At 34.2% G+C, this 27039-nt stretch overlaps 1 protein-coding gene across 2 annotated transcripts in view; it reads right to left on the bottom strand.

Moving 5' to 3' along the window:
* LRRC7 (leucine rich repeat containing 7) overlaps positions 1-27039 on the bottom strand; it is a 422920-nt gene that overhangs the window by 284285 nt on the left and 111596 nt on the right. For both annotated transcript variants that reach the window (XM_063104407.1, XM_063104408.1), the window contains exon 3: positions 25886-26003. In XM_063104407.1, coding sequence (XP_062960477.1) covers positions 25886-26003 — 118 coding nt within the window. The remainder of the gene's footprint in view (positions 1-25885; positions 26004-27039) is intronic.

Here is a 27039-nt window from a genome sequence, read left to right as displayed (position 1 = left end):
AGGACCCTAATAACTTCACCATGCATTCTACCAAATATTTAAAAAAGAATTAATGCAAATCCTTCTCAAACTCTTCAAAAAATTGAAGAGAAGGAAAAACTTCCAAAATCTAATTCCAAGCCAAAGAAGGACACTACAAGAAAGGAAAATTATAGGCCAGTATCCCTGAAAAACATAGATATAAAAATTCTCAAAAAATACTTGCAAACCAACTTCAACAGCACATTACAAGGATCATCCACCATGATCAAGTGGGATTTATCACTGGGATGCAAAGATGGTTCAACATCTACAAATCAATAAATATGATACACCACTATAGGATAAAAATCATATGATCATCTCAATAGATGCAGAAAAAGCATTTGACAAAATCCAACATCCTTTCAGGACAAAAACTCAATTAAGTATAAAAGGAGTACATCAACATAATAAAGGCCATACATGACAAGTACACAGCTAACATCAAACTCAATGCTGGAAAGCTGAAAGCTTTTCCTCTAAGATTGGGAAGAAGACAAGGATACCCATTCTCACCACTTCTATTCTACAAAGTACTAGAAGTCCTAGCAGAGCAATTAGGCAAGAAAAAGGAATAAAGGCATCTAAATCAGAAAGAGAAGTAAAATTGTCTTTGTTTGCAAATGACATGATCTTATATGTAAAGAATCCTACAGACTCCACAAAACTTATTAACACTAGTAAACTAATTCAGTAAGGTGCAGGATACCAAATCAACATATAAAAATCAGTTGTTTCTATAAACCAACAACAAACCATCCAAAAAAAATTTAAAAAACAACTCATTTAAAATAGCATCAAAAGAATTCAATACTTAGGAATAAATTTAACCAAGGTGAAAGATCTGTATATTGAAAACTTTAACATGTGGATGAAAAGAAATTGAAGAAGACACAAATAAGTAGAAAAGTAGGGTGTGTTCATTAACTAACAGAATTAATACTGTTAAAATTTCCATACTACCCAAAGTGATCTACAGATTTAATGCAATCCCTATCAAAATCTCAGTGACATTTTTCACAGAAATAGAGCAAACAATCTTAAATTTGTATGGAATCACAAGAAACTCTAAATAGTTAAAGTAATTTTGAGTAAAAATAACAAGCTGGAGGCCTCACACATCTTGATTTCAAATTATACTGCAAAACTGTAGTAATTAAAACAGTGTGGGACTGGCACAAAAACAGACATGTAGACCAATGGAATGGCAGAGAGCACCCAGAAATAAACCTACACATATACTAATACACTATTCTTTGACAAGTGTGCCCCCCACCCCAAAAAAAGACATGATGAGAAAAGATAGTTTCTTCAACAAATGGTCTGGAAAAACTGGAAAAAAAATATAAGACCCCAAAGTATAAAACTCCGAGAAGAAAATATATGGATAAAGCTTCTTGACATTGAATTTGGCAATGATTTTTTGGATACAACATCAAAAGCAAAGGCAACAAAAGCAAAAATAAATAAGACTATATCAAATTAAAAAAATTCTGCACATAAAAGGAAACAATTAACAAAATGAAAAGGGAACCTACAAAATGGGAGAAAATATTTGCAAACCATATGTCCAATAAGGGGTTAATACCCAAAATATACAAAAAACTTACATGACTCAGTAGCAAATAAAATAAAATAACCCTATTTAAAAATGGACAAAGGACCTGAGTAGACATTTTTTCAAAGAAGATGTAGAAATGGTCAGCAGAAATATGAAAAGGTGCTCAACATCACTAATCATCAGGGAAATGCAAAACCACATTGAGACATCATCTTATGCCAGTTAGACTGGCTATTATTAAAAAGACAGAAAATAACAAATGCTGGAGAAGGGGGGACATTTATACATTGCTGGTGGGATTGCAAATTAGTATAGCACTATGGAAAACAATATGACATTTCCTCAAAAAAATTAATAACAGAACTACCATATGATCTAGCAATCCCAGTTCTGGGTATATATCCAAAGGAAATAAAATCACTCGTTCAAAGAGATGTCTGCACTCTCATGTTCATTGCAGTATTATTCACAATAGCTAAGTTATTAAAACAATGAAAGTGCCTGCTAATGAATGGGTGGATAAAGCAAATGTGATACCCACCCCCACACACAAATGCACACACACTGAAATATTATTTGGTCTTAAAAAAAGAAGGAAATATTGCCATTTGCAACAACATGGATGGAACTGGAGGACATTAAGCTAAGACAGACAATTAAAGACAAATACTGCAGTGCAGAAATTTTTAAAAAGTCAATTTTTTAGGAACAGAGCAGAATGGTGGTTACCAGACACAGGGTGATAGGGGAAATGAGAAAATACTGGTCAAAGGGTAGAAGCTTAAAGTTTTAAGATGAATAAGTTCTGGAGATCTGATCTAGACCATAGTGAATATAGCTAACAGTATTGTATTGTATATTTGGAAAAAACAGGTATATTTTTAATTGAAACAATTGATTATACATATTTGTGCAGTATAGAGTTAAATATCAATTCCTGTGTACAATGTGTGATGATCAAATAAGGATAATTAATATGTTCATCATTGTAAAACACAACCATTTCTTGTGTCCATTAACCAATTTCTCACTGATCCCCCATCCACTGCCCTTTCCCACCTCTAGTAACCAAAGTTCTGTTCTTGCTGAAAGTTCACTGTGATTGTGATTGTCTATCTTTCCTTCCTTCCTTCCTTCCTTCCTTCCTTCCTTCCTTCCTTCCTTCCTTCCTTCCTTCCTTCCTTCCTTCCTTCCTTCCTTCCTTCCTTCCTTCCTTCCTTCCTTCCTTCCTTCCTTCCTTCCTCCCTTCCTCCCTTCCTCCCTTCCTCCCTTCCTCCCTTCCTCCCTCTCTCCCTCTCCCTCCCTCCGTCCATCCTTTCCTCTTACTTATGAATGAGGACATGCAGTAGGTATTTCTCTTTCTGTTCCTGCTTTGTGTAACTTAACATAATTTTTTTCCAAGGTCATATATGCTGCCGTAAATGGCAGGATTTCATTCTTTTTTAATGGCTGAGAAGTATTCCATTATGTATATAAATACCACATTTTCATTATCCAGTTGTCTGTTGATGGATATTTAGGGTGGTTCCATAGTTTAGCTATTGTAAATAGAGCTGCAATAAACATGGGAGTGCAGGTATCCCTTGACATGATGATTTATATTCTTTTGGGTATATACCCATTAGTGGGAATGCTGGATCATGTGGTAGCTTTATCTGTAGCTGTTTGAAAAAACTACTGTTTTCCACAATGGCTGCACTATACTCCCACCAACAATGTTGAAGTGTTCCCCTTTCTCCTCATCCTTACCAGTATTTGTTATTCTCTGTCTTTTTGACAATAGCCAGTCTAACTGGAGTAAGATGATACCTCTATGTGGTTTTGATTTGCATTTCCCTGATGATTATTGATGTCGAACATTTTTTCATATACTTTTTGGCCATTTGTATGTGTTCTTTTGAGTAATGTCTGTTCAGTTCTTTTGCCCACTTTTAAAATGGATTGTTTTATTTTTATTTTTTTTTGGGGGGGGGGAGTTCATACTGTGAAGTTGTTTGAGTTCTTTGTATATTCTGGATATTAATTCCCTGTCAGATCTATAGTTTGCAAATATTTTCTTCCCTTTGTAGGTTGTCTTTTTGCTCTGTTGATTGTTTCCTTTGCTGTGTGGAGGCTTTTTAATTTGATATAATCCCACTTGCTTTTTTATTCTTTTGTTGCCTGTGCTTTTGGGGTCTTATTCATAAAGTCTTTGCCTAGTCCTACATCCTGAAGTGTTTCCTCTATGTTTTCTTCGATGAGTTTTATAGGCTCAGGTCTTATAGTTAAGCATTTAATCCGTTTTTAGTTGACTTTAGTAGCTGGTAAGATATATGGGGGGGGAGTTAGTTGACTTTAGTAGCTGGTAAGATATATGGGTCTAGTTTATCTGATATAAGTATTGCAACTCTTGCTTGTTTTTGGTTTCCATTTGCATGGAATATCTTTTTCCATCCCTCCACTACTAGTCTATGTGTGTCTTTACTGGTGAGGTGAGTTTCTTGCAGGCAGCACATAGTTGGGTCTAGTTTTTTAATCCATTCGGCAAGTCTATATCTCTTATGTGGGCAATTTAATCCATTTACTTTCAGGGTAGTTATTGAAAGGTATTGTCTTATTCCTGCATTTTATTAATTTTTTATGGTTGTTTTATGTTTCTGTTGTCCTTTCTTTCCCTTTCATTGTTTGCTAATATTGTTGTCTGATTTTTTTTTTGTAGTGATAAGGTACATTTTCTTTCTCTTTCTCATTTGCTTATCTGTTACACTAGCATTTTTTATTCTTTCTCATGTATTTATAGTGATATATATCGCTGTTTTGATTCCAGATGTAGGACTCCCTTGAGGATTTGTTGAAGGGCTGGTCTTGTGGTGGCAAATCCCACAGTTCTTGTTTGTCTGGGAAAGATACTATTTCTCCTTCTTTCTGATGAAAAGCTTTGCTGGATATGGTATTTCTTGTTTGGCATTTTTCTTATAGCACTTTGAAATTTCTGTTGAGAAGTCTGTAGAATTTCTGTTGAGAAGTCTGCTGTTAGTCTGACAGGGATTCCCTTACAGGTGGTTTGATGGTTTCTCTTGCTGTTTTTATAATTCTTTCTTTGTCTTTGACTTTTTACAATTTAACCACAATGTGTCTCAGGGAGGTCCTTTTTGTATTAAATTTGTTTGGGGATCTTTGAGCTTATTAGATCTGTGAGACTGTGTCTCTCCCAGGACTTGGGAAGTTTTCAGCTATTATTTCATTAAGTAGGCTTTTAATGCCCTTTTCCTTCTCTTCCCCTTCTGGTATACCCATAATATGGATGTTTGTATGCTTAAGATTATCAGATTGATCTTGCAGGCTTTCTCCATCTTTTAAAATTATTATTATTATCTTTTTGTTCAACTGTGTTAATTCAAAAAGACTGTCTTCTAGTTCAGAAATGCTCTTGTTTGTATTTTTTATTTTATTGAGTGAATTCTTCAGTTCCAGAATTTCTGCTTGGTTCTTTTTTTTATTGTTTCTACCTCTTTGCTGAATTTCTTGTACATGTCCTGGATTGCTTTTTTCACTTTATTGTGATTTTGTTCTTTTATTTTTCCATCCATTGTATTGGGTTTTCTTAATATTGCTGTTTGGGATTCCTATTCAGGTAATTCACCCATTTCTTGTTGTTCAGGATCTAGTACTGGAGAACTGTAGTCTTCTTTTGGGGGAGTCATGTTGCCCTGTTTTTTCATGCTTCTTGTATTGCTGCACTGATGTCTGGGCATCTGGTGGTATAATCGCTTCTTTTAATTTTTGGAGTGGTTTTTGAGAGGAGTGACTCTTACCTGTGGAAGTGTTTTATATTGATAGTTGGGTTGGGATTTGCCATTTTGGTTCTGGGTATGTGTGGTAGTAAGGGCCAGCTTACTCCCTGCACCATTTCCAGTGGTGCAGGTGGGCTGCTGTGACTGGACTCTGTGCTTCTGGGGGAGATGGCATGGATGTAGGCAGCTTGCACACTCTCAGAACACTCTGTGCTGGTGCTGGCAGGCTGAATGCATTGGACAGTCCTCTAAGCTTCTGGGCTAAGAGGATGCAGACCCAGGCATCCAGGGCAGGGGAACAGCATAGACCCTGCTAGCTGTCTGCTTGTCCCAGCAGTGCAGGGTTTCTTCAGTTTCCACATGCCAGTCCTGGTTGGGAGTTTTCCCTGTCCTTCTATGTTCCTGTCTCCAGTTGCCAGATCTTGGGAGGTTTACCTTACTTTTTAGTTGGATTCAATTGTTTTCTCCTAGATACTCTACTGGTGGTTATTTGTTGCTTGGGTTTTTTCTTTTTTTATTAGAGGAGAAGCTGTCTGCCTTAAGTCAGCCATCTTGCCAGCAAAAATAGGTTTTCAAAATGAAAAAAAAAGGAAGTTAAATAAGAGTGAACTCTAAGTTGTACCTTTCAGTTAAACAAAGTCAAATGCCAACTCTAAGGCACTGCCAAAAATGTTTTATAAGTTTTTTCACTGGGACATTTCAAGCCTCCCACTAAAATACAAAGAAAAGGAATTTCCTCAAAAGCATGCTATTGCATAAAACAACTTTTGGAAAAGAAATATTGACTGGTTACAGAGAGGCTAGAATGTGCCTGCTATGTTCTGCATGTTTGTGTTCCCCCCCAAATTCATGAGTTGAGATCCTAACCCCCAGGGTCAGATGGTATTCGGAGGTGAGGCCTTTTGGAGATGATTAGGTCATGAAGGCAGAACCCTTATGAACACTAGAGATCTGTCTTGCCCTTTCCACCATACAAGGACACAGGGAGAAAGAACAAGGAAGCTCTCTGGGGCCTCTTTTAAATGGGCATTAAGGGCTGTATGCCACATGAGGTGTTGTCCATAAGGAATGGGTCCTCAACAGACACATAATCTGTTGGTGCTTTGATCTTAGATTTCCCAGCATCCAGAATTGTGAGAAATAAATGTTTGTTACTTATAAGCCACCCAGTTTGTAGTATTTTTTCATAACAGTCTGAACAGATGGAGACAGAGCCTATCAGAGTATATTAAAAACAAACAAACAACATATTCCTTAAGTTCAGATAAATCAATGGCTGTCATTGAAAGAGCTTCCTGGTGTCAGGCCTGGATGTTTTGGGGACTTTGAAGGAGGAGCAAGCCGTACTGCACATTGGGAGCCCTGCCAAATGAATGACAATTTTTGAGAACACAGGTAGAATTTTAAGAAGTTGGCTTGTCCTTCCTAAATAGTTTGGTTAAAGGGTATTAAAAAGAAAAAGACACAGTCAACCTGCTGAGAATGTTAATGAGAAAAGCCAACAAATATTTAAACTTAACTGAGCTGAAAATAAACTGTACAGTTAGAAGTAATAGATTTCTAGATTAAAAAAAGATATTTTCATATGTTCAAGTTCTCAATATTTTGCATGCACCAATTTTCAAGAAGCATCTGTAGGATGTTTGCCACCAGCATGATGTAGTGAAGAAAGAAACGTGCTAGGAACCAAATGGTCCAATGCAAGATCAGTAAAGGGAATCATCATGATTGTGAAAGTATCACAAGGCACAGCTTGCAGAAGGCATGGAGAGCAAGCAGTCTAGATTGCATCAGGACAAAAAACTCCTTAGAGAATTTTCCCCACTAAGATATAAGAAATAAAACAACTAATGTGTTTGAACATATTGATAAGAAATTTACACAAATTAGGGAAGATATGGGTTGGACTGATGGAAAATACACAAAAAGCTAAACACAAAAAATGTTTACATCATGTAATGACAAAATTTTTAAAAAGTGGAAAAAAAGCTGAACAACAAATAAACAAGACAATTATTAAATTTAGAAGAAGCAAAATGTGGCAGTAAAATAAGGATACGTTAAATGGTTCAGCTGTTGAGTAGATGGAATTCATGTGCAGCAATATTTTTGCTGAGGTTTTCATAACTACCTTAATTTGCTTATCAAAGTTGGAACACATTTGGAAAAATAGGTTGCTGGGGGAACTTTACCATGTATGTTAATATATGGGCCATAGATTTTAGAAAAAGTTCTTAGAGCATATTTCCAACTCATTGTTCAACCCACAGACAAGTAATATAGCATAGTATTTAAAAGTGCAGGTTGAAGGGTGACCAAATCCCAGTTTTGTCACTAACTAGCCATATATTTCTTACGCAGACATTGTAATATTTGAGTGTCACTTACTCATTTCTTGTCTGATTCAAAGCATTGCTCTGAATATTTGATGGTATTAATGAAAAGCACTTAGTATCATGCCTAGTACTTTAATAAGTGCCCAATAAATACTAGATAAAATTTTTGTATTAACAAGAGGTAAAGTAACTTACATTTCTCTATGACACTGTGTAAAATCATTTAATTATTTTAATAATTCTCTAAGGATGACATATCAGGCAATATTATTTTCAGGTTATAGATATTTAATGATATATTTTGTTATATGAATGTATGAATAGAGAACATACATTCACAAAGGTTAGAAGATTTATTTAAATGTCTATTGGGTGTTTATAGATGAAAATGGATATAGATGGGATTTAATCCAATTTTTAAAATAACATGTCCTTTATTCCTTTTTACTTCATTAAGCTACCTCTTATTAAAATTGTTAGATTTGATTTTAGAGCTCATACTTTTATTAACCGACCTTTGTGACTGGTCTGTTTGGTCCTCTGAAATAGTTTTCAATTTATAAAAAAGTTTATAGATATTTAATTATATATATATTTTATATGAATAAATGTACATGCACTTATTTTCTAAGATGAAAATCATTTTGATTTTCAAATTTATTCATCAAGAAATAGGGGAATAAACAGGTTTCACTTTAACAATATATATTATTCCAATCATTTTGTCTTGTGATTACTGTAGAAAACAGGATCAAACATTTGTAGACCATACAATCAAAGTTCTAATCCGTATTTCTCAGTTCAGATATCATAGAAATATTCTATCACAGACCCGTAATGACCTCTCTTCTAAGGGCATCAACAAGTTCACGTCTGAGAATCCCTCAAGTCTCAAGCTCATTATAGGTAGACAAGATTCAAACCTAGGAGGAACAACCAAGCATAGTAAGGACTGTACTCTGTAAAGTAATCACAAAGGAAGTATTGTTTCTTTAAAGGCAAAGTGGTATGTTTAGTTTAAAAAATGGGCAATTGCCCTATTCACAAATAGCAGATGACATCAATAAATGTTTACCTCCAAATTAGGACACTGTGGTAATACTTTCCCAATATGTTTACTTCAGTAATTGTACTACGAAATCTGACTTGAATATGTTCACCGAAGTACTGCCAAATGAGAAGCAACATTTTTGTATTCTTAACTTCAAAACATCTTAGAAGCAAAACTTTTAATGCAATGTAATTAATCAAAATTGCATTAACAAATTATTAATATCTTGAAGTAGAAAAGTTGTAATAGATGACTTTATCTGCTACATCTGGTTAATTTATTGTGCACCTCGCCCTTCCCCCTTTTAAAAAATCAGATTTGAGCATTAAAAAAATTCTTGTTCAACTCAATTACTCAAGAAATAATTCACTTTGTTATTCAGTCATAAGGATCATTCACTCCTTATACTTCTTGTTCTGTTTCCTGCTACCTGCATTTGGCCACTTCACTGCTAATTCATTCTTCCACCATAAGATGTTCAGAAGAAGGGAGAGGGGAGATGAAATCTGAAATCAATCAAATACTCATCTTTCCTGCCTGGCATGAGGGAGATTAAAAGTCATAGCTAGATTCAGGTTTTAGTATATCCTGTTAATTGCTTTTATTTGTGCTATACTGTCTGTTACTAACGCATATAATGAAGTCTTGACAGAGGATTTTAAAACTGTAATTAATATAGTTTTCAACTTCATTTAATCATAAAAATAGTGCTATGTCAAAATGGAAACCAAAATGAAAGTGTCATTAAAATACTGTGTTAGGCTTTAAGTTGGTTTTAAATTGATATTAGAGTATGAAAACAAATGTTTCTCCCAATGCTCGAATAAGTATGGAATCTAAATGAAGGAAATAATTTCCCGTTATCGAACATAGACCCTAACAATAGCAATAGAACATTGATCCCACGGTCATATATGAAAGATCTTTGAAAGGAAAACCAAAGTGTAAGACATTTCTTTAATTTTCCTTTAGCGCTTCTTTTTATTTGTGGTGTTTAATTTTTTAAAAAAATATTTTAACATTTACTTGTACATATTTATGGGGTACAGTGTGTTGTTTTAACACATGCATATACTGAACAATGATTCACTTTAGGGTAGATAGCATAGTTTAGTACCCATCGGTCCACCACTTGTCTCCTTCCCCTTCCTGCCTCCCATTCCAGACTCTGGTAACTGTTATTCTCTCTACATCTATGAATGGCAGAATTTTATTCTTTTTTACAGCAGAATAGTATTCCATTGTGCATATATGCCACATTTTCATTATCCAGTCATTGATGGAAATTTAGGTTGGTTCCATAGTTTGGCTATTATAAATAGAGCTAGGATAAACCTGCGAGTACAGGTATCCCTTCAACATGATGATTTCCATTTCTTTGGGTATATACTCAGGAGTGGGATTGCTGGATCATATGGCAGTTCTATCCATAGTCGTCTGAGGAACATCTATACTGTTTTCACAACAGTTGCACCAATTTACAGTCCCACCAAGTGTAGGAAGGTTCCTGTCTCTCCACCTCCTTGTCAGTATTTGTTATTCTCTTTTTGATAACAGTCAGTCTAAGTAGGGTGAGATGATATCTCAGTGTGGTTTTGATTTGCATTTCTCTGATGATCAGTGATATTGAGAGTTTTACATGTATCTGTAGACAATTTGTATATCTTCCTTTGAGCAATGCCTATTTAGCTCCTTTTCCCATTTTTTGGTTGGGTTACTTTTTTTCTTCATCTTTTTAAATTAATTAATTAATTAATTAATTAATTTTACTGTTAAGTTTTTTTGAGCTCCTTGTGTCTTCTGGATATTAATCCCTTGTTGGATGCATAGTTCGCAAATATTTGCTTTGGGGGTTTTATTCATAAGATCTTTGCTCAGCCCTACTTCCTGAAGTGTTTCTCCTTTCTTCTAGGAGATTTATAGTTTCAGGTCTTATATTTAAGTCTTTGTATTCCTTTGACATGATGATTTCCATTCCTTTGGGTATATACCCAGGAGTAGGATTGCTGGATCATATGACAGTTCTATCTGTAGCTGTTTGAGAAACCTCCGTACTGTTTTCCATAACGTCTGTACTAATTTACAGTCCCACCAACAGAGCGGGAGAGCTCCCCTTTCTCTGCATCTTCACCAGCATTTGTTATTCTCTGTCTTTTTGATAATAGCCAGTCTAATTTGAGTGAGATGATATCTTGATGTGGGTTTGATATGCATTTCCCTGATGCTGAGTGATGTTAAGCATTTTTCATGTGTCTGTTGATTTGCTCATTTTTAATTGGGTTATTTGTTTTGTTGCTGTTGAGTTTTTTGAGTTTCTTACATATTCTGGATTTTAGCTCCTTGTGTGATGTGTAGTTCGCAAAAACTTTCTCCCATTCTGTAGGTAGTCTCTTTGCTAAGTACAAGAAATTTGTATAACATGTAAGTTGTCTTTTAATCTCACTTTTTGAGTATATTTGTTTTATGTATTATAATTTTTACCTGTTCCCATCTACTCTCTTTCCTATACTTTCAGTCTAAATATTATCCACATAAATAAATTTAAATTCTATCATCTGTATGAGAATTTATTCATCTACTTTAGTTTATATATGTCTCTTTCCTTAATGCCTATTGTTTCAGAATGTATTGTGTCTGAAATTAAATAAGGCTAGAAAATAAGACAGCATTATATGTGGTATGAATTGAGGAATCACTGCTTTACCATCTTTTTAAAAATATGGTTCTCTGACATCTTAGTCACTATCTTTAATTATAAGGTCCTGGAGAAGAAAGAGACCTTCACACATTCAGCAAATATTTATCAAGTGCTTACTCTGTGTTAGAAACTGCTAGACATTGGGGAAACTGTGTGAAAAAGATGGATAAGTTCTTTTTATTTGTGAAGCTTGTATTCTAGCAGGGAAAACATGCAATAAGACGTACATAATTAATATAAACATAAAATATATATAGTATTTTAACAATGAGAAGTGCTATATAAAAGGATAATTAAAGCAGAATAAGATGGATCAGGAATGCCTGGGGATTGCAAATTTAACTAAGGTGATTAGGGTGAGCCTCATTGGGAAGATGGCATTTGAACAAAGACTTGAAGAAGATGAGAGAGTTAAAGATACTGATCTGAATATCTGAGGGTGGGGAATAGAAGCATTTTAGGCAGAGGGAATAGACAGCGAAGATGCAGTAAGGCACAAGTGTGCTTTGTGTATTCTAGAAATAGGAAAGAGGCCTGTATGGCTAGAACACAGAGGGAGAGAAGATTAGCAAAAAATCAGGTTAGAGAGGTAATGGAAGCATGTAGGGAAGATACAGGAATGTTGACTCATATAGGGTCTCTTAGGGCATTGCAAGGACCTTGATTTTTACTCTGGGTAAAATAGAGAGACATTGAAAGATGTAAGTGTGATATGATCTGATTTATAATTTAAGAAGATCACTCTGGCTGATAAGTAGGTTGGATTTTCTAAGAAGGGAAGCCAATTGGAGGCTATTGTAGTAAATCACAAAGATGTTGGTTTACATATGGTGGGAGCTGTGGAGGGAGTAAAAAGGGTATGGAATCTGAATAAATTTTAAATGTTAAGACTAGTTGGATTTCCTGATGGGTTAGATGTGGGGTGTGAGAAAAAAAGGGAATTAAGAATGACTTTAGGTTTTTTTGTCCTGAGCAATTTGAATGATGAAGTTACCTTCAGCTTAGATGGGAAAAATAGTACGTGGAATAAGTTTTAGAGAGAAGATAGAGTTCAACTTTGGACATGTGTAATTTGAAATGTCTGTTAGACTTCTAGGAGGAGCTGTCAAGTAGTATTTGGAGTATTTGGATATGAACTCGGTGTTTAGGAGAGAGTTCTATCTATTGATATTTTACATCAATATCCTGAAGACAGACTGTGGATTAAAAAATTTGGGATTCATTTATATAGTTGGTATTTAAACCATGACACAAAATGTGAGCACCAATGATGTGAGTGTAGATCATAAAGAGAAGAGGACCAAAGACTGAACCATGAAGTACTCCAAAATGAGGATGGGAAGAAGAGGAAGAACGAACATAAGAGATTGAACAAGAGGAGTCAGTGAGATGGGGAAAGTAAGAGGATATTGAGTCTTAGAAATCAAAAGCATAAAATTTATCAAGTAGGGATAAGTAATCAACTATTTCAAATTGTGCTGATAGTTCAAGTAAGAGGATAACCAAGAATTGCCATTGGATTTGGTAATGAGAAGGTCATTGTGACCTTGACTGGGTGGTATTGGTGGAGTAGTGTGGCTTAAAGACCGAAGCAGGTTTAGGAGACAATGGGAGGAGAGAAATTACAGACAGAGAATATAGAGAACACCATCTGAAGTGTTTGCTCCAAAGGCATGAGAAAATATCTGGGGAAGAAGAGGCAAAGAGTTTTCTTTAGGATGGAGCAAATAACATCATGCATGCTGCTGATTAGAGAGGAAAATTTTGATGATGCAGTAGAGAGTAGGAGGAATTGCTGGAGTGATATCTTTGGGCAGGAAACAGGATGGTTATCCACTGGAGAGACTGGCTTTAGAGAGGACCAGGAGTAGTTTATCTGTACTAACAGGCAAGAATTAGGGAATACGGGTGTAGATGCTGGCAGGTGAGCAGATATGATGGTGACAACCTGGAAGTTCTCTTCTGAGAGCTTTCTCATTGGAGGATCAGGAGCCATGTAGATGGGGACAGGATGTACAGGAGGTTTGAAGACAGAGGAGAAGATGTTCAATTGTGTCACCAGGACAGAAAGAAAGTCAATGGCCTAGGGAAGTATAAAATGATTGTTGGAAGACTGCACTTAAGATTTGTGATCATAAATTCAATGTGATATCAGTCAGTGTGGTTGAACATTTTTTCCAGTTTCATTTAGCACTATGTAGAGAGTTTAATTCAGCCAGGGTTGTAATTTTACTGAGCAAGCACAGTGACCTGAGACAGGAACAAGAGTGTCAGGGTTCCACAAGGCAGCAATAAGATGATTGACCATAGAATCTGAACCATGTAAAGAGGGCAGAGAAAACATCAAGGTTGGGAGGTGGCACATGAGAAGATGGTGGTATTAATGGACTGGTAGTTCTGATGGGGCAAAGATGGTTGGAGATATATAAAGGAGTGATCTGAAAAGACAGGAGAATGAGGTCAGATAGTGAGATTCATCAGTTGACATTGAATTTCCTGATAATCCTGAAACTACCTGAGTTAAACCTAGAAAAACAATGGAAACCTAGAAAATGCTTGTTAAATTGCATTTGATTATATTTTTGCATCAGTATCTTGAAGCAATGAACTAAAACACTTTACAAATATGGAAACACTTGATTTTAGTGCAGAGGCTATAAATTCTGATTACCTGTTTAAAGATGAAAAAGATATATATTTCCTACCATACAAAGGTAATATAACAGACTTCTTTACAAATACCAAATTTTGAATGATTTAGCACTATCCAGAATACATAAAAAATGTTTATTATTTATAAATTTTTGTATAAATCAATACTCATGATAATAGTCATGAATAGTGCATATTAAATGCTTATGCCTTCTGAATTTCACAAATATTTTTAGCCCAAATGGTTTACTTTGTGAGGTAAGTGCCATACGCTGATAAAAGAAAAAAAAACTTAATATTTTATCTTCTATTAAAAAAAAGGAAGAAAAATATATTTATGGAATTTTAATGTGATATTATAATTGTGATGACAATTTTTGTAATTTTTTTTTCAATTTTGAGAAGACAAGCAGGTCATTTTGTGTATCTAATAAATTGGATTAGATTTAGGAGCAGAAAGAATGGAGTTTTGAGAAAATGTTATAAGCACTTTATACAACACTCCTTACAACAATTTTGTGAGGTGGATTATTACTCCCATTTAACTAATGAAGGAGGTGAGGCTTAGAGGCTAGCCAGAATTTGAAAGCAGGCCAAGCTTATTCCAAACACTAACATATTTTCCCTATGCTAAGCTAACATCTATCAAATATAGGATTTAACCTACTTTGAGATGTAAGTTTTAGCTACCCAAGAGTGTCAATGTAGCATTTATAAAAGAACATTTGTTCCATACTTACTCTCTTAGTCAAATAAGAACAACCCCAACTTTCTGGAAATCTGAGTTTAATGCACACTTAAGACTGACCATGTAGCATCCTTGAAGTAACACTGCAAACTACATTGGTTCTGTAATTACATTCAGTCAAATTTCATATACTATCAACTTTTTGAAACTTTGAGTGTAATTTTCAGGAAATAAAGTCCTTTATTTCTGAATCTGATGTTCTGATAAGAAGTGCTGGAAGCTTATTTCAGAATTGTTGTACTCTCCATAAACAATTCAACCAATTGCTATTAGAAGGAGCAAATAAACAGAGAGGGCTACTCAAAATAGACAGGATGTAAGCATGAAGAAATTATAACTGATGGTCTCATTATAGAGGAGTTGATGGGAAGAACTACAGGGCTGACACCAGAACTCTTCATGTCTACTATTCTTATTTTGTGTAGTGGCAAACAGCTACACATACTAAAAAAAAGTTCAATGCCACAACCCATGATGAACTCAAATCAACATGGAAAAGTTAAATGGCATTGATTACACTCATTTAAAGAAGATATTGCAACATGAAACAGTTTTGAAATAATTTTCACCCAGAATGATTAAAACAAAATGAAAATTTTTATATATAAAAGGATAAACTTTAATTTTATTTTGAAAATTAGTTTGTGTATAAATAAACATTTCCCAAGTATATTTGGTAAATGGGACAATACTCTATTGTGTACAGAAGTATTGATTAGAGGGAGATTTCACAGGGGCAATCTACAGTATAGTAGAAAGGAGAAAAACATACAGCTATTAGGTTAGTAAATTTGGGAAAAACTGTACAGGTCAGTTGAACCTTACGAGAGAGAGAGAAAACAAGAAGAGCAAACAGACTGGAATGGTCTGTTTTACCTCTAACTGCTCAAGAGAAGGGAGCCAGGAACTCAGTAGGAATCTCAGCAGGAAGAATTAAAGGTCTTCTGCAAGACCCTGCCTATTTCAGTGGCATTATAAAGTGAAAAACCTATTGCTTGTAAAGTAATTTACAATTAGACAGTCACACAACTGATTCTGCCTTAGGGACATACGTGGGGAAAATTCTGAGAAGTGTTTATTAACTTGGCCAACAAGGGGTTTACAGGGGAAAGAATCTGACTTAGTCTAAATGAGTTAATTTAAGGGACACCTCATTCCATCTCTCCCTCTTTCTCTCTCTGCTTTGACAACAAACATATTGAGCCACTATTATGTGATATGAGCAGTTTAATAATCTCTCTTCATATTTGGCTAATGAATTTTTCCTTCATTATCAATCAGCCACTTTATTGAGCACCCAATTTGCCTGTACATTGACAGAGCTATTGTGGATCTAAGACAAAGTAAGGTTCAGTTTTTGTTTTCAAGGAGTTTATACTGAAGTTGGGAGTATGGCACAGTAGAGAGAGGACTCACAATGATTCATAACCAGTTCAATTTTGGTCTCTCACAATTTTTCTAGGGTTTACTGGGATACAGAAGAGAGGTTAGTTACTTAGTTTCGAAAAGGCTGTGCTGCCACTCTAGGAAAATTTATCAGTCTAGGTGACAGAGCCCAACACAGACTTCAGAGGGGTGAGGGTGTGGGGGCAGTTCCTTTCTTTCTTGTATTTAGTTACATAACCAGATTGTAAGTTCTATCTCCCATGGAGTAAGTGCTGGTAACACACATAGGGCATTATTTGTTGCTTTTATTCCCTAATGAAGACATTCAAAAGAGCAAAAAAGTCCTGGCATCAGCCTAAGAAGGTAGCAGGAGAAAGAGGTCTGGTTTTGGTTGCATTATGTTCTTTAACAGAAACAGAGGGAGTCAATATCCAGTTTATTTTAACAGTATAACCTTGGGCATATGTAAATTCCATAGAAAGGGGAGGTAGTCTTAAAGTGAGGGAAGTGCTAGTGATTTTCAGACAGATAACACACTAACAGTGTTAAAACTGAGGCATTTAGTGGTGCAAAATAATAAGCTTTACTTGAAATAAATGGTTTAATGGCTTGCCAAACACCAAAGAGCACATTTATTGCTTATTGAGAACAACTGCACAGCAATGCTTTCTCCCCAACCCACACAAGGCATCCCAAAATAGACTCCCTTAAACATTTATAATATATACAGTTCCAGAATCTCTATTCTTCTCTTAATATGCTCAAATGTTTAAAGATTTTTATTATTTAACTAGTTATTCATATCTGCTTTCTCCAATGTGCTTAAGAGAGAAAAATTCCCTCTCTTCCATGCAAGCAGAGGATATAATTTGTCTTCAGTGTTTTGCATGCATTGGGGGGAAGGGGTGGAATAACTGGCAAGTTGATAAAACACATAATAATGCCTTCAGCTCTGATTGCCTTTCATTATAACTAACAATAGTGATTTTGCACACTATGATACTGTTCAAATCCATTCTCGTATAGAAATAAATTTTAGTGGATGAGGGAAAAATCACTAAATTACTACAGAATTAGGAAGAACTTTCAAATTAATTCATTTTCATTAAAATTCTTAAATTATAGTATCATAGTCTTTATGAAGCTATGACAAATCAACAATCACACTTGAAATGAAATCACTTCCTAATTAAAACTTATCATTCATCATCTTGCTTTATCATACAAAGCAATTTACTCCACTATGGCCATGCATTAGCTCTACAAACAGGCATGGACTATTTATTCAGAGATTACAATATCATGATGCATTCATCTCTGATGCACATAAGATTTTAACATTACTATTTTTTGAATTTTTTAAAACTGACAGGTAAAATCATATGTGTTTTTCTTGTGCTATTGAATTAAGATGGGAGGAATGATGGATAAAAAATCCATTGGAGTGGAAAGCCAATGCATTTACTCATGGATTACTGCATGGAATTAGGGAAGAGAAAAATTTAAGAGAAGGGTGATTTACATGCAGCATGTATATTTATGTATTTCTATCTATCTGGAAGAATTTCAGTCAATTTTACTAAAATTTGATAATCAGTGATATTGACTGAAATTTATTTAGAAAGATCAAGGTTAATGTGCTTATTTTTAAGAAGAGAGAATGGAATCTTTATTGAACACAAGAGGTTGAAAGCTCATTTTCCAGTTCATTTCTTTCCAGTTCATTAGGTGTTTTGGAACTTCTAAGTAGATAAATGCTCCAAGTACTGAATGCTTTCAATGTTTCAAGTATTTAAAAATCATGAACATATGGTATTTGTCCTAGAGAAGCTTATAATATAAAGGAGAATAAGCTATAATATAGTAGATCTCTAGCTTATAACCAATAATCAGATAATATGTATTTTTATTATAAGCAGTAGAGACATTAAAATATGACCATATACTTGGCCACAATGTGAAAGGCAATGAATAACAAAAAACTAGTATCATGTGGTCTGCAATATATTTTAATAAAAATAATGCAGTTATGACTAAAAAAGCTCCAAATATATTGGAATACTTAAAACAACTGAATAAATGCTAAGGGAGTAGAAGAAGGAGCATAATACAAATAGCTTCAATAGAAAGTAAAAATGTAAAAATTAATTAATTAGAAAATAAAACAAACAAACCAACCAAACAATAGAAGAGACCAACAAGCCAAAAGAGTTATTTGAAAGTTTAATAAAGTAGTAAAACCTCTGGCAAGGTTGAAAACAGAGTAAAAGATAGATGGCCCAATGAATGTTAGAATGCAAAGAGGAAAACAGTCACAGATATGGTAGGGATTTATAAAAACTGTAAGAGAAACCTACAAAAAATAAATAAAAATAAAACAAAATATCTGGATAATGAAGTGGATTATTTCCTAGTTGGATTATAGCTTATGAATAAGTGACTGAAGAAGATATAAATGTATAATAATTAAAAATAAAGAAATAAAATTGTCATATGCAGATGACAGGATTTACACATAAAAATTCAAAAGAATCTACTGGTTATATGTTAGAACTTATATTCAGCACTGTGGCTGAATGTAAGATCAAGATATCAAAATTAGTAATGTTTTTATATAGCATTAACCAAAATTAGAAAAAGTACTTTTAGAAAAGGATATAATTTATAAAACTAGCAACCTAAAGTACTTAGAAATAACTCTAACAAAATGTTTGCAAAATCTTCTTGAAGGAAATTGCAAATTTTTTGAAAGATACAAAGTAACAACTAAATAAAGGGAAATACCGTGTTTGTGGACAATATTAACCTTCACAAAGATATCAATTCTCCCAAAATTTGATCTTTAAATTCAGCCAATTTAAAAATTTTTGATGGATTGCAAACCTCAATAAGTTAAACCTAAAATGCCTATGGAAGAATTGAGTACCAAGAAGAGCAAAACACTTTTGAAAAGAAAAAAAGAAAAAAGAGATGATTTGTATTTTCAGATATTAAAATAATATTACCAGAACTCCCCCCCAAATCCAAAACAATATTAAGCTAATTAATTAGAACAATGTGGTATGTGGCATTAGCACAAAAACAGGTAAACAAGGTGATAGAGCAAAATAGAGAGTTTGGGAAAAGGCTATTTGTATGTAAAAGAAGTAGGATTACAAGTCAGTGGGAAAACAAGTGACTACTCAACAAAGGTTGCTAGAACAATTAATCATCTATTCATATAGAAAAAAGATAAATATTGATCTTAGCACAAAAAAGATATTGTAAATGAATTAGAACTAAATGTGTAAAGAAAAATAATAGTTTAAAAAGAAAATATAGAAAAATACTGTTAAGATACTAGAAAAGGGAGGAATTTCTTAAGTTGTAAAAATACAGACTATGAAGGGAAAAGTGGTAAATTTTAGTACATTAAAATTGGCAACTTCCTACATGACAAATGGCATTCCAAACGAAGTGAAAAGACAACCCACAAATTGGGAGACAATAATTGTAGCCCATATAACCAACAAGGGAATAATGTTTGAAAAATATAAACCTTTCATATCACCAAGAACCTAAAAGATGAAAACTGAAAAGTAAATATGAACCAAAAAAGACAATTTGTGGAGAAAGATACTCTAAACTTACCAAAAAAAAAAAAAAAAAAAATGCCAACTTCACTAGGGATTAGGGAAACATAAATTAATGTACCAACCTACCCTTATATATCCATCTGATTGGTCAGTACTTAGTACATCTGATAACCCCCAGTGTGGGCAAATACAGAGCAGTGGGAACTTTGGTACTTTGTTGATGCATTTAGATCCACATCAATTCGCAAGGACAAATTTCAGAAGGAAAATGTGGAATGAAAAACTTGCAGAATAATATATACAATGTGTTAGCACTGCATTGAAATTTTAGTGACATTAACTCTGAGAGGAAGGAAGTGGGAAGGGATGGGGATGAGCATTTACAAGTTTCTGTAAAGTTTTATTTAATTATTTATTTATTTAACTTTTTCAGGTGTTTTTGCTTTTGCAATTTCTTGAAATTAATTTATTTTTTGTTGGAACATAGTTAATTGTACATATCTGTGGGGTACAACACTGAATATCAATACTGTGTGTAATATGTGACGTTCAAATCAGGATAATTAGTATATTCAGCATTATACAATGTAATTGATTTTTATTGGGCTTTATCAATTCCTTCCTTCCCCCTCACCCCACCCCCTCTGGTAACCTCAGTTCTGTTCTCTTCTATTGAAAGTTCAATGTATTATTGTGATTGTTGTACATTTCTTTATTTCTTTCTTTTTTTTAGCTCCTACTTCACTTAATATGATTTTCTCTAAGTTCATCCATGTTTCTGTGAATGGCATTATTAGTACAAAAATGCAAATGAGGAGAAAGAAACATTATCTAACCACCTCAAAAAAACAACAAATATGGAAGACAAACAATAAAAGAGGAAGAAAGAAACAAAAGATCTTTAAAAAATCCAAACAAAAATTGATAAAATGCTAGGAGTAAGTGAACACCTTTCAATAACACTAAATGTAAATGGATTAAACTCCCCACTCAAAAGACTGACTGATTGGATTAGAAAGCTAGACCCAACTATATCCTGTGTTCAAGAGACTCACCTCACCTGCAAAGACACACACAGACAAGGAGTGAAAGGATAAAGTTTTTATTTAAAAAAAATTAGAGTGCAATATCTATAATAAATGCTAACATTTTAATCTCTGTAGTGGGCACACTGGTGTCTCATATTATTTTCTTTGTGCTTAAAATATTTAATTGTTTAAAAATTAAAATGACATACATATTTTACTATAACTGTCAAGTGTTTTTAATATAACATTAAGTGTTAGGATGCTGAATACATAGAGTATATTAGTAGAAAGGAGGAACCCTTGACTTAATTTAGGAGTTTGGAGGCCACATGAAAATAATGACATCTTAATTGAGTTTTGAATAATGAGTAAGATTGAACCAGGTGAAAAGAGGCATGAGAGGTGATTTAGGCAGAGGAAATAATACAAATAGAGTCATGAAGATGGTGAAACAGTATTAAATAGTTGAGGAAGATATTCAGTATCTAGACCAAACAGTTAAAAAGTACAAACCATCCTAGGTGGGATTGACAGGTGGAATGGAAGTGTAGGTAGAAGTCAATTGTGGGGACTTTAAATTCCATGTTAGGGACCCTACACTATCACAGATCAACTGAAGTATCTTAAACCAGAGAGTAACACAGTCATATTAGCAATTTAGGAAAAGTGCTAAAATTTTGTTGAGGATGGGTTTTGTAATAGTGGTGGAAGAAACAGAGATGAGACCTATTAGGATGCTATTTAAGTTGTATAGGAAACAGACAAGGACTAATTTAATACTGTAAGGAGGGGATTGGTAAGAAGGAAATAGACTTGCCCATATATTTAAGAGGTAAGTTTAGCAGGAGTGGATATGGGAATTGGAGCAAAGAACAGATTTTTTGCCTTGAAGACCTGTGTGGATGACAGCAATGTTAACAGAGAACTGGGTAATGAAGGAAAGGCTGGATAGAGTGGATGATGAGTTTGGTTTTAAAATACATTATGTTTGGGGTGTTTGTGGAACACAGTATAGATAAGTCCAGCATGCAGTTGGCTATACTAATCTCATTACCCCAAGGAACACGGATATTAAACATATTACTCTATGGCAGGTTAGAGATGATTTTAATGGTTACTCATTATTTAAGCAGTGTCATTTCTATCTGTTCCAGCACTCTGTTAAAACATTTAGAAAGTTCCCAGTGTAACAGGTGAGGACTTTATCCTATGTCGGGTCCCTAATGTTATAATATAAATACACATTATATTTTTTAAAAATATCCTCCTTTATGATGCGTATTTACCTGCCAAGCATTTATTAAGCTTCTACCATGCATGCTAGGTATTGTGCTAGTAGCTGGGAGTACATAAATAAATAAAATAGTCCCTAATGTCAAGTCTCACAATCTAGTCAAATACATAGAAATTAAATTAAAATGTGAGATAAGTTCAAAACAAAAACATATACAAGATAAAAGGAACACAGAGGAAGGTGTAACTAGTTCTTTTTGTGCACGGCATATCAGGAATGCTTCCCAGAATGAATGAGATTTGAAATGTCCTTTTAAAGGTAAAGAGAGTTCTGTCTGGTTGATGGGGTACAGCAGTGGGGAGGAAAGATTATTTTGGGTGAAGAAAATAGTACAGTTCCTTTGTCACAAGGAACCAACCTGAGGCATTTGGGAATGCCAATTTGGTATTACCCGAGGATAAAATAGAAGGGAGATGGCCAATTGGAAATGTGGTTAGAGAGGTAAATAAAAGATATTCACTCAAATTGTGCAGGTATCTTTCTGCACAGAAAAGCTCATTTATCTAAAGGTTTTAGTATAAAATAGCATTTTGAATTTTGAAGAGAAAAATGATGAATCAGGATAACAGACAAAAGAACTGGACATGAAAAGTAAAGATTGGAGGCCACATGGACAACCAAGATCAGATTTACAACAGTCTAAAAGTGAATTAGTTTCATTAAGAGGTCATTCATGTAATTCAAAAACATTTCAAGCAAATTTTTACCCATATTAACTAGTCCTTAAATGAGTCTCTCACACATTCTATGTTCTGACCCTAAATACCAATACTGCTTGTATTTCCTCTTGTCTTGCCTCTTTTCCACCAGGGCTATTCCAACCTTGTCAACTTTGATACTGATGCCACACATATTTTCTGCTATCTGCTCTTCCTTCACCTGACAGATTCACAAAAGATGTATTATTATGCTCTTTAAATAACTGTCACAGAATTCAATATGGCTTTTTTAGGTATGATTTTCTGAAAAAGCTGATGTGATGAAATCTTTTCCTGTTTGTGTAACTTCTGGCAATGGCTAATGTATCATGCTCATCAAGCCTTTAGTACTATACTAGCCTTGCAGAGTGGTTCACCATCTCTTGCATGTCTCTTTGCATAAATAATTCCAGAATATAGTGAATCACGAGCATAGCTAAAAGCCCCCAAATAATATTTGCAAGGATTTCTAAGGATGCTCACAGATTTATTTCTGCGATGAAGAAGTATAATTTACATAATCTCTTTCCAGGTTCACTTCCTGGAAAGAGATATGTCTTAATGCAAGAGGGCCACCAGGAATTATTATTTGCTCACAAACATGTTATATTTCTCAGGAGTTCCATGTTTATATTTGGTAATAAATTGTTTCCTGATCCTTTTTGAAAGTAATATAAATGTTTATTTACTTGGACTATCTAGCTAACCCTGCCTGAAGGCCAAAAGGTGCGGTATTTGGCCATATCATATTTCTCTGAAATTGTATATGAAAATAGGTTTGATGTATGAATGCATATAAATATATAAGTAGCAATAATTGTTATTAAATTACAGAAATATCAATCCATACAAATAGGTATCCTATAAATCTATTCTGCAACGAACAATGTCATCTCTCTCCTGAGGTCATCACTTGATAGGTCTAAATCTAGTTGCTATTCTCTCTCTACATCTGTATATGGTCTTTTTAGGATTATCTTTCTAAAAGCCCAGTAAGTGGTAAGTCAAATAGCTATAGAAAAACCTTTGCATCTCTTGTTTACCCTTTTATTGTCTCCTTCAAATGAAATGCTTTCCTTTATTCAGATGCTACTGTGTTTCGTAGAAATGTTCAGGCTATATCCTTTATTTGAACTCTTCCCTAATAATACAGTAGTCTTAATTAATCTTCCTGTTCTTTAAGAATTTATAATTGTAATTTGTGCCATATAATTAAGCACTTTATTATAATGTATTTTGTGATATTCACTGATTATTTATGGATGTCAGTCTTACCTCCCTGGTGACACTGTAAACTTCTCGATGACTTTCATAGATTTGAATAGAAGAAAATCACTAGTAATGTACCATATACACTGGTATTTTTCTTTTCTTTTCTTTTCTCTTTTTACTGATACATTTCAAAAGCATTTCATGTTCTAGACCAACTATCAATTCATGAATTTATTCAATAAATGTTTATTGAGCTCCTATAATGTGCCGTATACCGTTTTAGGCAATGGACATACGGCAGTAAACAAAACAACAAAAAAATTGGGGCTTCACTGAACTTTAAATCTAGTAAGGGAAGTCTAGATAATACATAAATAATTTAAATATATGGTATGTCAGTTTCTCATATGAAAAAAAAAAAAAAAAACAGGGAAGAGGAATAGGATGTGCTTCCAGTGGAAAATAATGGCAATATTTTACTTTTAAACAGGATGGTCTGGAAAGACTTTGTTGAGAGTGCATATGAGCAAAGACCTGAAGGTGGTAATGGAATGAACAATGCAGGTATCTGAGGAGGAGAGTTCCTGGCAGAATGAAGAGAGGCAGGGCCCCTGGGATATTGCCATGGAGCTCTATAAGGCATCAGATTTCTTAGGGATATCAGATTTACTTAACTTCTATTTCTCCTGTCTGAGCTTGATTATCACTTTTTAGGGAAACCTTCCCTAACCACATAGACTGGATTATACCCTTCTCATATGCATGCCCTTCATATTGAATGTATGTTCTCACAAAACTGTTTATTTAATCGTTTATAATTATAATTAATGTATAACTCACCCACTAGAATGTAATTTCACAAGGGCAGGGACCTGTTTTGTTCATGACTTTCTCTTTGGCACCAAGTGTATTGACTAAATAGACAAAGCACTACTCATGTGCACGTGAGTGTGCGTGCACACACACACACACACACACACAGTTTAACCAACTAGCTTAGTGATGGAGGGATCATGTTTTCTATCCTCACAATGCTTAGACATAACTCATTGTGAATGACCTTTGCTTTATTCTAATAAAATGCAGAGCTGATGTTATTTGGAAGGAAATAAGGATTTAATGAATGAGTGAACATGCAGGAGATTTTCTGAAGCTCTAAGTTTCACTTCCTCAAACACTCAAAGGAAAATAACAACATGAATGGTAACATCAGCATCATCATTAACAAAAACACCAGATAGTCATGTTTAGCCAGAAATATAATAAATCCTATTGAGCCCCTATTATTTACCAGGCACTGCTCTAGACATGTGGGATACATCAGTGACCAAAAGAGAAAAATCCCTTCTGTCACATAATGGACTTTGTATTCTGGATCAGGAGAAGATAGACAATAACCATAGTAAATATGCCAATTATATAATATTGTGACAATAGTTAGTGCTAGGGGAAAAAATGGAGCCCAGTAAGGGAAACTGGGAGTATAATTTCAGGTAGGGTGAACAGGTAGTCCTAGCTGAGCACGCAATATTTCAGACATGCTGGGGAAAAAAAATGGTACTCTAAAAATGAGGGGAATAAGCAATGCAAAGCCATCAAAATATTCTAGAAAAAATTAGGTCACATATTTTAATGCACAAGGAAATAAGGCATGAAAGTGTCAGGCACATTAGCAAGTTGAGAGAGAAATTTTCTTTGCCTTAAATTTAGAATTTAACTTTTCAAAAAAATTAAGTTACAGTTGCAACAAAATCAAAGAAAAAGTTATTTTATGTCATTTACTAAGAGAAAACATTAAAGCACATTTTTATAAAAAATTTCAAGATATTTGAAGATGAGATGAGAATCTTACCATTTTTGCTGATGTCGAGTTCTTTAAGGTTAACTAAACTAGCAATAGTGGTTGGCAGATTTGAAAGGTCATTATCAGGAATACTTAGTTTTCGTAGAGCTTGACAGTTGAACAATTGCTGTAACAGAAAATTAATCATTAATTAGATCTCAATTTGATTAAGTCCATTCATACATAAACTCAGGAACAAAATTCAAGTCTTCATCTTTGTAAATGTGGAAGTAAAAGAGGCAGCTATAAAAGGTTCAATTTCCTCCACACCCATATTTCAATTGTTTTCATTTTCCATCCCCCTGTTAGTGCCTCACTGTTTTCTGCTACCCAGACTCAAAATCCAAGGTATTCTACTGTTTCCCCTTTTATTAATATTCAATTTGCAACTGAATCCTATTGATTTCTTTTTCTTTGAAATAACTTCTGCAGTTGTCCCTTCTTTTCTATTTCCACAGCTACCAGGATTAATTCAGTTCTCTTATTCTGCAACTACATTAGGTTTCATATAGTATTACTTCCATTCCATCATGCTGAACAATTGCTTATATGATCTGTAAGAATGGCAATACATTGGGATACATGAGCTCACATTTCTTTTGTGCCCCCTCCCCCCCACTGTTTCATTAATATTTAGTAAATAAAACATTTAACCTCTGATATTTCGTGAAATAAATCCCTAGTTATTGGTTCACTTCTACCATCATTTCAAAGAACTAGGTGGGGAAGAGCCAAGTGTTAAAGCAATGGTTCTCAAATCTGTCATGTTTATAATCTCTGGTAGATGGAGATGCTTGTTTAAAATGTGGATTCTCAGGCTCTTCCCAAATAGGTATTGTTACAGTATGTGTGGGAAAAGGGTCAAAAGTCTACATTTTTAATAAGCACACCAGTCATCTGGATATTTTGATGTAGGTGTTTCCAATACCATACATTGAGAAACAATAATTTCAATTTTTTAGCTCTGTCCAACTCCTCTTGACTACTGCAATATATGAACAGCTGGGACAGAATTTTTGATTCATTTCTGGAAGAATTATCTTAATGAGATCTTTTCTGTTTGACATTTCTAATTTTGTTTTGCTGAATTTCCACAGATGAATTCCTGGTATCCATGACTATGCAATTGGCCCAAAGCACATTTAACTACCACTTATTCTTAC

This window comes from Cynocephalus volans, chromosome 8 (assembly GCF_027409185.1).
Source record: "Cynocephalus volans isolate mCynVol1 chromosome 8, mCynVol1.pri, whole genome shotgun sequence".
In the NCBI taxonomy this organism is placed as follows: Eukaryota; Metazoa; Chordata; class Mammalia; order Dermoptera; family Cynocephalidae; genus Cynocephalus; species Cynocephalus volans.
The sequence above is the reverse complement of the archived record's forward strand: the minus strand, read 5'-3'. Positions and strand labels throughout refer to the sequence as shown.